At 44.2% G+C, this 12,202-nt stretch overlaps 1 protein-coding gene across 6 annotated transcripts in view; it reads left to right on the forward strand.

Annotated features, from left to right (window-relative positions):
- Nucleotides 1-12,202, forward strand: part of CARS2 (cysteinyl-tRNA synthetase 2, mitochondrial) — a 62,114-nt gene that overhangs the window by 9,257 nt on the left and 40,655 nt on the right. For 5 of the 6 annotated variants that reach the window (XM_090022252.1, XM_090022260.1, XM_090022219.1 and 2 more), the window contains 3 exons: nt 5,679-5,750; nt 7,061-7,166; nt 8,491-8,574. In XM_090022252.1, the coding sequence (XP_089878378.1) occupies nt 5,679-5,750; nt 7,061-7,166; nt 8,491-8,574 (262 nt within the window). The remainder of the gene's footprint in view (nt 1-5,678; nt 5,751-7,060; nt 7,167-8,490; nt 8,575-12,202) is intronic. The other variant, XM_090022227.1, reaches the window with a different exon arrangement.

The following is a 12,202-nucleotide window of genomic DNA, read 5'->3' on the forward strand; positions in this document are numbered from 1 at the left end:
TCCCTCTGCATTCCCGCACTGCTACTTACCCAAGTGTGGCAGCTTTGGTTCTAGCTCTGGCTCGGGGCACAGAGGACATGATGACTCTGGCCCTGGCCTCTGCTAGGAAGTAGGAACAGCTCTAGCTCCAGCCTCAAGCCACACTTCTGGCCATTCCCTGAATGTAAGAGAGAAACTTGTGTTCAGGGATCCTGATTTTTCTCTCTTTAAAATTGCAAATTCTCTAACTAAAAATCCCTTACTTGCAACCCACAGCCCCCTCAGCCCTGCCAGAGGATACCCCCAACTGCCAGGGCTACAGGGCCAGGGACCCAGGTCTGCAACCCCCTGCCCCACTCAGCAGCACCTGTGCTGCTGCCTGTGAGCTTGTGGCAGCGGGTGGATGCAAGCTATGCCCTGTGGGCTCGGGCTCTCTGCCCTCTTGCTGTCTCCCCAGCAGGGTGGGGAAGCTCGACACTGCCACCAGGAGCCAAGTGCTGCCATGCTGAGGTGATCCTGCCTGCCAGGCAGCAGTGGGGATGGTGGCATGGGATTGTGCCTCCCACTGCTGCCAGGTGGGCAGGAGACGCTTTGCCATGGTGGCGCAGGGTTTGTGGCGGTGGCAGCATCAAGCTTCCCCGCCCTTTTCTGTCCTGCTACACTGGGTCCTGCTCACGGGGTTGCAGAGGCCCCGGGGAGGAGGGCAACAAGGCAGGGAGTCAGAGTCAACAGTGGGCAGCCTGTCCCCGTTCTGTGCACAAATCTGGGGGGATATGCCCCCCCATATGCCTTCTCCTCCCAGGAGTCCATGCAGTGGTGGGGTGCCAGTCCCTCCCCAGTGAGCCATCTATGACTCCATCCCCCTCCCTCCCTTTCTCCTTCCCTGAGGGGGCCTCAATTCCCCCCCTGCCAGATTTACCTGTGGGTTGCTCCTCGAGCTACATGGCGCCCCCTGCCTGACTGTCCTCCTCCTACTTCACTCAGCCCCTTGCAGCCTGGAATTCTGTGGGCCTGAAAGGGGAAACCCACCATTTCCTGTGGTTGTTTTCTCTTTAAAATGAGGAAATCCAGGTTTTAGTGCCTCTTTTCAGTGGCGAATGGAAAACCCAGATCCCTGTTCATGTTGAATGGGGGAAAAAAAACTCATCTTGGATTTGAGTAAGTACAATAGTTGCCTTTGAAATTAGTTGTTATAGAGACACTAAAATTCATGACACGCATCTTCCATCCAGTTGGCTATAAGTGCTCAGCACCTCTGGTGTCTGCCCACATGAATCTTTTTATAGGGATTGGTCTTTAATTGTTACCTAGGCCCTGAACTCAAATGGTACAACTCAAAGGCTTCATTTTAAATGTGTTTAAAAATCTTTGCAGGGCAGGGTCCCTAGTAAAAATGACTGGTAACTGCCAGCTCTTGCACAGATTTCTTAGAATGATAGTCTAAATTTAAAAGCTTTATGACAGTAAATTTCTATCAACAGGATGGTAATGGAGTCAGTTTTAGTAACCGAGCTTAAAGAATTATTAGTCTGCCTCTTATCATATTTGATAAAATCTTTATCAAATTTGATAGAATCTTTATTGTATGGGCTAATTATTTTTAAACTTTTAATTTTTAGTTTTGAAAATCTGGTAACTCTCTTGCCTACTGGAACAATAGTAAACATGTTATGAGACTTTGGGTCTAAGCTCCATGGGGTTTTGTTTTGTTTTTTGTTTGGTTGGGTGTTTTTTTTAAGGTTACAGTGGTCTACACAAGACATTTATTGCGGCGTACACTATTTAGCTCACAATAAATGTCTCCTATCTACCTCTGTGGCCCTGCTGTGTAGTACTACTCTGCTGCATTGTTTTGTCATGTGTAGTAATGCACATGTAGATGCTGACTTGGTTGGCGGGGCCACAATTGTACCTCAGTGTGGGGGCTTCCTGTTGGCTAGCCCAGCACTGGAACACCCTCGTGCCCCAGCCAGTCCCCCTATAGCATGTGGAGCCAGGTGAGAGCAGTCCTGGGCTGGCCTCCACCCCGCCCCGCCCCCCCGGCCCATTGCTAGTCAGGGCTGCTCCAGCCTGGCTCAGCCTGCTGTGGTCCCTGGTCCATGTTCAGCTGGTGTGCTTGGGACCAGTAAACTCCAGTGCAGTAAGTGCTGTGGTTTATTGCTGAATGCTAATAGCGTGTATAGATGCACACAGTTAACTGTAGAGAGTTCTTAGGTTAGCTCTATAATGCTTTTCGTAAAACAGATTTTAGCTTTTCTTCATCTTCCCCTTAAGTGTATTTTTATGGCAACAGACCAGCACCTAAAAAATACAAAATATGTGTCTTGAGAATTCCATCTTCGTAGGAGCGTCATATTGAATATTTTAGTTTTAGAAGAAGTTGCTGTTGCCATTTAAAGAATTCTGGATCACTTTCTACACTGTTCTGTCACTATTAACATTTTAATCATTGGAGCTTTTAGCAGTAATTTTCTAAAGGATGCTTTTGTTTTTACCAAGGCCTACAATTTGTTCCTTGCAGGGTGCTTTAGTGTCTTAGAACAGCAGCGGGTGGCACTTTGATGTCTCCTACCTGTTTTTATGGTATTCAGTAACACTGTCCTGTTGCTGGTCTTGGCATCTTATCCTACTAGGGCAGTAGTCCATTAGTACTGCAGTCCATGGGCAGTAGTCTTTACCCTGTGTTTTGAGCCCTTCAGCCAGTTGTTAATCAGTGGGGGTAAGGGTCATATCCAAAGCAAGTAAAATTAATTTTGAAGTCCAACTTCTTTGGTTTTGTATCGGAAGTATTCCTCCAAATATTTTGTAACCCAGTTGACAAAGTAGTTAGTTTTTATGTCAAAAGATTTTTATCCTTGTATATTAATGCTGTTAATTTTTTCAGTTCCCTTGTCTATTTCTCATACCTAAATTTGTATTCCTTTTAGAACATAGGACTGGAAGGTCTTCCCTGGGCCACAGTCTAGTCCTCTCTGTTTGCAGATAGTTGCCAATTGAAGGAATCCCCCAAATAAACACTTCAAACCTTCACCCACAATCAGACAGATACCTGAACAATAAATACCCTATTATATGTCATTGGTAAAAGCAGGGGAGACAAGGGCCCTATCAGTGCCCTACTACTGCAGCAACAGCGAAGTAGTTCATTAGTGTATATGCTCAGAAGATCCTAGGGTAAATACCCATGCCTCATGCTACCAGGGAAGGTAAAAACTCACAATAGTCTATGCCAAACTGAGTTAGGGGAAAATCTGCATCATAACCTGAGTTTTTGTGATTTGCATGACCTGAGTGGAAAACTTGAGCTAAGAACCTCTGGGTTGTGTAAATAATGGCAGAAGCATGAGCACATCCCAGTCTAAGACCCCCAGCCTTAGCTGTGGCCCACTTCCTTAGAGAGAAGGCAGTAGCTTCTGAGAGGTGAAATTTCTTAACCAGTCTTGACTAGAAATTGGCAAAAGTCCTGAGGTGGGGGATTATGAGGGGCCTCCCACATGTTCAGGAGCTACCTTTTTGCCCCCAGCTGGCCCGGCAGATCCATGCCCTGCATCACAGAGTGGTGTGTCAGAACTCCCTTCCAATCCAGTTCCATCTTAAAGAGATTCAAGTTTCTTGCCCAAGCCGCTTTGCTTGGAAGAGTATTCCAAGACTAGAGTTTTGATAGTTAGCAATCTTTTCTAATTTCCAGTCTGATTTTATCCATAGCCAGTTTATAGCCTTTTGATTTTGTGCCAGTGCTGTTTTTCAGCCCCTAAAGCTCTTCCTCATCTCTGATGCTTACCCCACAAATGTATGTATAAAAAGTGATTAAATCTTCTCTCCAGTTCCCTATTTTGCTAAATTAAACAAGCCAAGCTTAAGTTATTTTAATGACTCTCCTTTGAACTGTTCCACTGCAGGTTAATCTTTTTTGAACTTGGGTGACTAGAGCTGCACAGAGTATCCTAACTAGGGTCTTATCATTGCCTTCTGCAGTGGTATTAGTACCACCTTGTCTCTATTGCATATACCACACCTAATACACCCTTGCATGAGCTTTTTTTTTCCTCAATAGTCTTGCATTGGCAGCTCATGATCATCCTGCGGTCAATCAATATGCACAGGTCCAAATTTCACTGTAGCTCCCTCCTAGCGTTGCCATGCACCCAGTGCAGCCCAGCTTTTCCTGGTTCAACCCCCATCTTCCCCCATGTGCTGGGAAGAGTCAGGGCTGCGGTGGCAGTGCTGGGAGGGAGCACCCCCAGCCCCGATGAGCTGTGCCTCTGTCTTGCATGGGGGGAGGTGGGCATTGAGCCGGGGCTGCGCTGGGCATACGGCAGTGGTGGTGCTGGTAGGGAGCTACGGTGAAATTTTGGGGTGGCTGTAGCACCCTCAGAAGGCCCAGCCCCTAGCGAGAAAAGTCTGGCTTCAACCCGTAGCTGCAGCCCATCTGCTTGTCCTGTGCAGATCTGGGGGCACATGCCCCTTCCTGCCCCCACCCTTGGGTGGGCGCAGCAGGGCAGCCCCCTCCTCCCCCCCCACAAGCCGCGGCCCCATGCCATGCCCCATCTGCCTCTGCTCCCTCCTTCCCTCACTCCGGGGTGGGAGGGGTGATCTGCCCCCATGCCCCTTCTCCCCCTCTTCCCCTTCCACCACAACAGACTTGACTTACCAGCTGGAGGCAGCTCTCCACGCTGCTGGGCTCTGCTCCTCACTGCCTGAGTGCTTTGCTTCAGCTGCGTGCATGCACTGGTATTTTTATCAGCCAAACTATTGGCCCCATCAGGCCAGTTTCCAATACAGCCAATCTTCTTTATATTGGTACCGATCTGATATCAGGCCAATATATTGGTGCACCTCTACCTGAAACTTCTTGATGCATAAATCCTCTGGTTTGAGTGGTTTTGTATCTGTGTCTTGGCTTCGTCAAGTTCCATCATTTAGATCAGAATTTGAAGGTATACGAGAAACCTGAAACTGTACAAAGTGTGATCATCTAGCTCTTCCATGTTGTGTAAGGTTTTGTTTTGGTTAATGTTTCAAACCCTGGGTTATGCTGGGTATTGGAAACTTCCTCTTTACTTCTGCTTTCCACTGATTTGTTCAGTTGTGAAGATCATTTCTGTCTAGCTGTCAACTAAAGTTTAAGAGTGAAGTGAACAGATTTTGTTATGGCCATCCTGGTTGCCAGAATATGTAACTGTCTCTGTTCATTTTTCCCAGTTATGTTAAAAATATGACTAACAATGACCAGTTGAAGTATCTCATTTTTTTTTACTTTTATCATAAAATTAATATCCTGTCTGATTTATGTCTGGGAGTCTGTGTTCTATGTCTCTGACAAATGGTATATGTCAGTGTCCCCTCTCAGTAACGGGTCAGAGTGAACTCCTGAGCCATTTAACATTAGCCCCGGAAGTGAAGCCCTTTACTGCATAAAAATAAAGATTTATGAAGTTAACTTTAGTTGCTTTCTGCATATAAAAATAAGGATTAAAATATTATTTCTGTAATTCAAACAGAAAAATTAAACATTATCACTTTTATGTTATAAATATCTTTTTATAGCTTCCCAGCTGAATGTTAGATTAATATGCCTTTCTGACTTTTTACCTTGGGGATTTTGAGCCTTCTAATTAGCCATTAACTAACTGATAAAAGATTGCAATATTTTATAGTAATCCTTTGATTTACAACTTACTAATTTGCCTATTCTTCAGATGAATATATCACCGCCAGCTCTTGCTCGTATTTACGAAGAAGGCTTTAAACAAGATATGGCTGCATTAAAGGTGCAAATATTTGATATTTGAGCTTTTAAACTTGAAAGAATGATAAAGTTTGTTTATTTGATAAAGGGGCACTGACAATCTGCTTTTTCCCCCCCCCCCATATTGGCTAATTTAAAAAAATGTTCAATTTATGGTAAAGTATGGTTTGTTTGTTTTTTAACATTTCTTTTAAAAGTTCTTTGTTACATCTGGCCCCTTTATGTTCCTTTTGGTAAAGAAGAAACTGACTGTTCAGGTGAAGGGATGAACTATTGTTAAGTTCTTAGTGCAGCAGTAGTTAGTCCAAGCGTGGACAAAGTCCAGTCCATGAGCCAAATCCAGCTGGCACTGGACTCCATTTCTCAGCAGTCCCTGCCTGCATGGCTGGGGCTGGTTCAATGAAGACCTCAGCAGCAGCTGCCCTGTGATTGTGCAAGGCTGGGGTTTCCATGGAGACTGACCCCGGCAGTGCTGGCTGGGTGGGGAGCTGCTCCAGAGCCGCTAGGATCTTGCGATGGTGACAACATGGTCTGGGGCCAGGGCAGAGGCATGCAGGCTGCAGGTCGCAGCTCTGCCCTGGATCCTCACAGCAGTGACAGTGTGGTCTGGAGCCGGGACAGAGCTGCAACCCACTGCCTGAATGCCCAGAGCATGCAGGCTGCAGATTGTGCCTCTGCCCTGGTTCTGGACCATGCTGTTACCACCACAAGTTTCCCAGCGGCTCCGGAGCAGCTCTCCGTCCTGCTATAAGCTTTGCCAGTGCTGCTGGGGCTGGTTTCCACGGAAAGTGCAGCCTTGTGCTATCACAGTGCAGCTGGTGCTGGGGTCTCTGTCAAAACGAGCCCCAGCCATATGGGCAGGGGCTGCTGGGAAATGGAATCTGGCTGCCAGCCAGGTCTGCCATTTTGCCCACCCCTGTCTTAGCCTGTCTTTGCACAGGGTCTAGCACAATGGGGTCCAACTCTGGTTCTGGCAAAAGTGTAACATGATTAATAATATATAAACAGAGCCTGATTTAAAGTTTGGTGGAGAGATCTGTCTTTCCAGTGCCTTTAAAATACTCTGCATCTGGCTTACATGTTTTAAATGCACAAGGCAGATCAATTGAGGAAGAATGGAGAAAAATGTCTGGCTTTATTTTTTGCTAGCTTTTTTGTAATTGTCAGTTTAGATGCCAACTGGGACTATTATAGTAGCAGAATTTTGAGAAAAATGTTGTTTGAATTGACAGTGTTCCTACAAAAGTGCTTATTTTGCCGTAAATGGAAATAACATGTCAGGAGGATATGGGATGCATAGGCTAATGAGTTGTTATTGCTTCTTTACTTAAGGTTCTTCCACCTACAATATATATGAGAGTGACTGAAAACATTCCTCAGATAATTTCTTTTATAAAACAAATAATTGCTAATGGACATGCCTATGCAACCTCCAAAGGTAAGGTTTGTAGCAGTACAGTTCAGTATTAATAAGAGTATTAATTATGCTTTTATCTAGTTATAACATACCTTTCCATTTCAGCTAAGATACTGGATAATGGTATAAATAGCTTTAATACACCTCCTACACATCTTAACATTGTGTATTTTTAAATTTTAATGGAAGTAGGTTTTTAATATTACAGGCAGTCCTCAGACTTACGATTCAATTGGTTCCTGAAAACAGCGTCTTAAATCGAAATGTAACTCAGAACCGACTTTCTCATAGGAAACAATGTTATAAATGGGGGATTGGTTCCTGAACCAAGGCTCGATAACCTGTTTTCACCAAAAATAACCCAGAATTTTGTACTCATTCATTTATAGATGAGTAATATAGCTACATTAATGTATTTATATTGTACATAGCAATCTTACTGATTTGGAAGAACTTCTTTGAGGTGACTTTGCTGGACTTTTTGAAGGGCTCTTGGCTGGAGTCTTTTCGGAAGTCTTGGCTGCAGGTTTTCCTGTAGTCTTGTCTGCTTTCTTAAAGAAAGTGTCCAAGGAAGTTTGGACAGATGTTCTCTAGGGAGATGGGTGACATAGCAACTTGTTTGCTGTCGTGGTGTCGTATCAGGTCAAGCGTTGTAAAGTTGAAACTGACCTCAAAGTTGAAACAACGTGTCAATTTAGAAACATAAATGCGAAACGTCGTAACTCGAAACTTTGTAAGTTGAGGACTGCCTGTACTGTCTAATGCCAGACTCCATTATATGGTTTCTTTGCAGAAGTCCTGGTTTAGGAAATAGTGGAACTGGCTTGCTTCTGTTGTACTAGAAATGTGTGCAAATCAGGGACCTGGGAGCTTTTGTGGGGAGGTGAGAAGCCTCTATATGCTGCAGAGCAGATGTTTCCAAACATGGTGTTTTCTGGATTTTTAGAGACCAGGCTTGTGGTTATAGAAAGAACTTGGTTGCACCTTAATTAGACTTGTCAGGCTCCAGTTGAGTCCTGGAGAGTCCTGTTGATAACTGGAAAGCAGGAGAGAATTTGGCATGACTTTCAGTTCCCAGGGCACATTTACAGGAGTGTCAGTAAAAATACATATGCAAAATCTTGTGTGCAGGCTGAGCAAATTTAATCTTTAGATATTAAAAGACTATAAATGTGGCAACGTACACTGCCATGTTTGCAGTCCCTTTCCAAAGCAGAATTGTGTTTTCAGGAAATGATACACAGCAGATGTTTTTCTTAGAGTAAGTGTTTAAGTTTCTTTGCACATCGGCAGTGTGATTGCCATCTCTCTTTTGTAATAAAGCTCAGCATTTGTTTTTTAACAGGCAATGTTTATTTTGATGTCAGATCTTGGGGAAACAAATATGGAAAGCTGACTAGTATTTATCCTGATGTACAAGAAGAAACAGGTATGCTGACATTCTTGTCTGGTTTTATAGCAGTACTTCTTGTATCAGTCAAATGCTTCCTGAAATTCTGGTTATCCTTTGCATGAAGTTCTAATAGTAACGTCTGAAACGGTATGTACTGTGCTGTTACTACTATTCGATAACCATGGAGAATCTTTGCTGTTTTTTCTTATTGTGTGTTTAAGGATTCCACCTTTTCCCCAATTTTACTCTATTTACATTTTTACTGGAAAATTGGGAAGTTATTCTGTAACTAATGGATAACTTGTTCTTGGGTCCAATGAAAGATAAATTGTCAGCTCTGCTGATTTATTTCTTGCAAAGATAGCTTTGCAAAGATAGCCTGGATTATTTCTTGCAAAGAAATCTAAAGCCGGGCTAGCAGTGTGTTTTTGTTTTCTGTCTTTTTAAAGAGAAGTAAGATTAGCCAAGACGCTGCTAGATTTTCCCCAAATGACTGGGGACTATATATTCCAGAGAGTGATTCTGGCTGCTGTGGCATTCTATGGTGGATATTTTTTCAGATGAGCTATTCAAACCAACTGTGTGCATGTCCTTTTTTGGCCTGCTCTAGGAATGAGTTGCCCTGTGAGAAATCCCTTGTTTTGGACAAAGCAAAGCAATCTCGATTATCTTCAGTGACATGGAATTTGGATATATCATCTATCTAGTACTGTAGTTTAGGATTTTTTCCAAACAACTGTCTTAAAAAAAAGACTGGCCTATAGAAAGAATTATGGTAGTTATAGGGTCTTCTTAGTCCCCTACCATAAAACCAATCTGTGTGTTAGTTTCCAGGTGCTCTGGTAGGTTCTGGTTGGGACAGTCTTGGCTTCCTTGCTAAGTACAGCATATAGAAAATGTTCAGCTGCATCTATCCTTGCTTGCAGCTTGTGACTTTTTTTTTCCTTTCCGTTGAAATTAATATCCTCCCTTCCTTCACAGTGGCCTTGGGCCTGTCTGCCTGTGATGGACGCAGATTTAATTGGTCCCTGGTGGTTTCTTGTATGTTGAGCTTGTTAAATGTGCAGCGGACCCTAGGACATAAGTGAGCGACATTTTAAAGGCAGTGTATAGTTTACAGCAAGGTGGACCTAACTAATTCCTCACATGGAAGCATTTGGCATAAGTTTTCAGTGTGGGTAATTGTCACAGTGCACATGGGTGCCCTGTGCCTGAGAGCGGAGACTGCTCTGGGAAGACCCCTAGTGGCAGAAAGGGGGAGGCTCAGCTGCCAGTCACCAGGGCTGCACAGGTGCTGGTTGCCGGGGCAACTGGTAAAACCAGCTGACCAGGAAGGGGCAGGGCTTATCCCTTCTTAAGCCCAGGTAGGAGGCCAGGAGGGCAGTCCCTCTGCAGCAGCCGTGGGGGTAGGGACTCAGCTCGGACAGACGGAGGGGAGGACTCTGGCAGTGAGAGTGTCCCCCGGTCGTTGCTGGGGTTGGGGAGCCCTCCTTCCCCCCTCCCCCCGAATTCCCTCACTCTCTAGTAGGAAGTAGATTTTGTTTGACTGGATGGTCTAGTTTTTATGTTGCAGCCCAGGGGCTTTATGTTTTATGTTTACTGTTTTGACCAGAGAACCGGGTGAGGCTGTAGGGGTTGGAGGAGGCCTCATAGGGGCTCCATGGTAGTGTGGGGTCTCCGGGCGCCGGAGAGGGCACAGCTTTGTTTGGGGTGCATTGGCCCCAGCCCTGGAGTTGGGGGGGGCAGCGAGGAGCCCCTGAGCGAGCGAGAGGGGGCAGTGAGGAGCCCCAGGTGTAAAGAGGAGGGCCAGAACATAACAAGGCCCAGGTCAAACCACGTCAACTCCATCTACGAGGCTTGGGCTGCGGTGTAGGGAAGGAAAAGGAGCCGCAGGTAGTGCCCCCTGTCACTGGGGCGTGGAAAAATGGGCAGCCTTCTGTTGATTAGAAGATGGTTGTAATCAAGTAAGATCAAGGCATGGCAGGCGAGTAAGCAAGCGGTTGGCCCATTACAGGAGGGCGGAGCCGCTCCCAGAAAGGCGCCGATATTGATACTCCTGTCACAGTAATACTGTTTAAAATTTACCATTCCTTTAAAAAAAAAAAAAATCTTGTTGGAGTTGCTGAACAAGTGCAAGAGAGCAAAGTACTAGGCAGCTGTGAGGACCTCTTGATTACAATTCAGGGACAAAAGCTGTTGCGGCAGTTGTACAACATCAGAAGTAATGAGGAAGTACATCTGTCACACTGCTTCAGACACAAAATATAATCAACGTGGCGTGCTATGCTGCAGTCATTTGCTTGACTGACTATAGACATACAGTGGTAAACAAGCAATTAAATATTGGTACTTGCTAATTCTAACTTCAGCAAAGAACAATTTATTGCTTTATCAGGGTGATGCCTCTTATACCAGGGCCTGCTTTTGACTTGCATTAAGCCCTGTTGGCTTGTGTTAACTTTCAGGAGAACTTGCATTTAGTACTCCAGTCTTGTGGAGTTACTGCTGGAACTCCTTTTAGACCTCCCTTTTATAGTGGCTGTTACTAGCAGTAGAAATGCAAAAGTATCAGACATCCAGATAGGGCTTGTGATCTTTACAACTTTACTTTTAATTTGGGGGATCAAAATGAGTCATTTTTTTCTTTCTGTGTAAGTATCCTCAGTGTTCTCATATCTGAATGAGATGGCATGCCATCAGTAGAACAAAGTTTAGTAGTATATGGAGGTTTAGCAATATCAAAAATAGAACTAGCCAGAGGAACAGGTGCTATGTAGGCAATGCTTTCTCACTGCTCTTTGATATAAATCGGCTCTTAAAACTGAGCTTTGGAGGTTTCCTCTCAGTTACTGTGTATATAAAAATCATGATCAGCCTTAAGATTTGCACTTTCATTATGATAAAAACTTACCTATTAGTATAGTCGGGTTTTAAAATCTATGATCAATGAGAGTTTGATCTTGTTTCCATTCAAGTCAAAAGGAAAAAAGACAAACTCCCATTAACGTCAATGATGTAGGAGGAATTTCTTGTTACTGTTTAATCCAGGATCCGGAAGGAAGGGCCAGTATTCAAAAAGTGTAAGTGAGGAATGAGTAACTAGAGGCTGGTCAACCTGACCTCAGTCCCAGGTGGAATAACAAGAAGGCTGATATGGGGATTAATTTGATAAAGGATGCCAGTCAACATGCCTTTATGGAAAATATGTCTGTTAAACAAACCTGACTTCATTTTTTGATGAGGCTACAAGTTCGTCTGTTTTTGTTGTTGTTTTTAAAGGTGTAATATACTCTAGGCTTTTGTAAGATGTTTAATGTCGTGGCAATTCAAGTAAACAATTAATGCTACATGGGCTCAAGAAAGGACATGAGAACTGACTAACTAAAGTAGTTGTTAATGGAGAACTGTATTATTAGTGGAGTTCTGCTAGGTTTGGTTCGGGCCCGATGCAGTCCTTCATCATAGTTGTTGTGGTTACTACTGTTGTTTAGATTTATGTCTTGCCTTATCCAGAAAGGCTCAATCTAGAAGCTAATATAAAATCATTTGCAGATGATACAAAAATTGGCCTTGTGTTATGGAACTTGGCAGATGGGGCATTCTTGTAGCATAACCTAGTTCCCTTGGTAAGCTGGACCCCTTCATACAAAATGTGTATTTAATA

Source organism: Crocodylus siamensis, chromosome 1 (assembly GCF_052110815.1).
Source record: "Crocodylus siamensis isolate JL-2025a chromosome 1, ASM5211081v1, whole genome shotgun sequence".
NCBI classification, from domain to species: domain Eukaryota; kingdom Metazoa; phylum Chordata; order Crocodylia; family Crocodylidae; genus Crocodylus; species Crocodylus siamensis.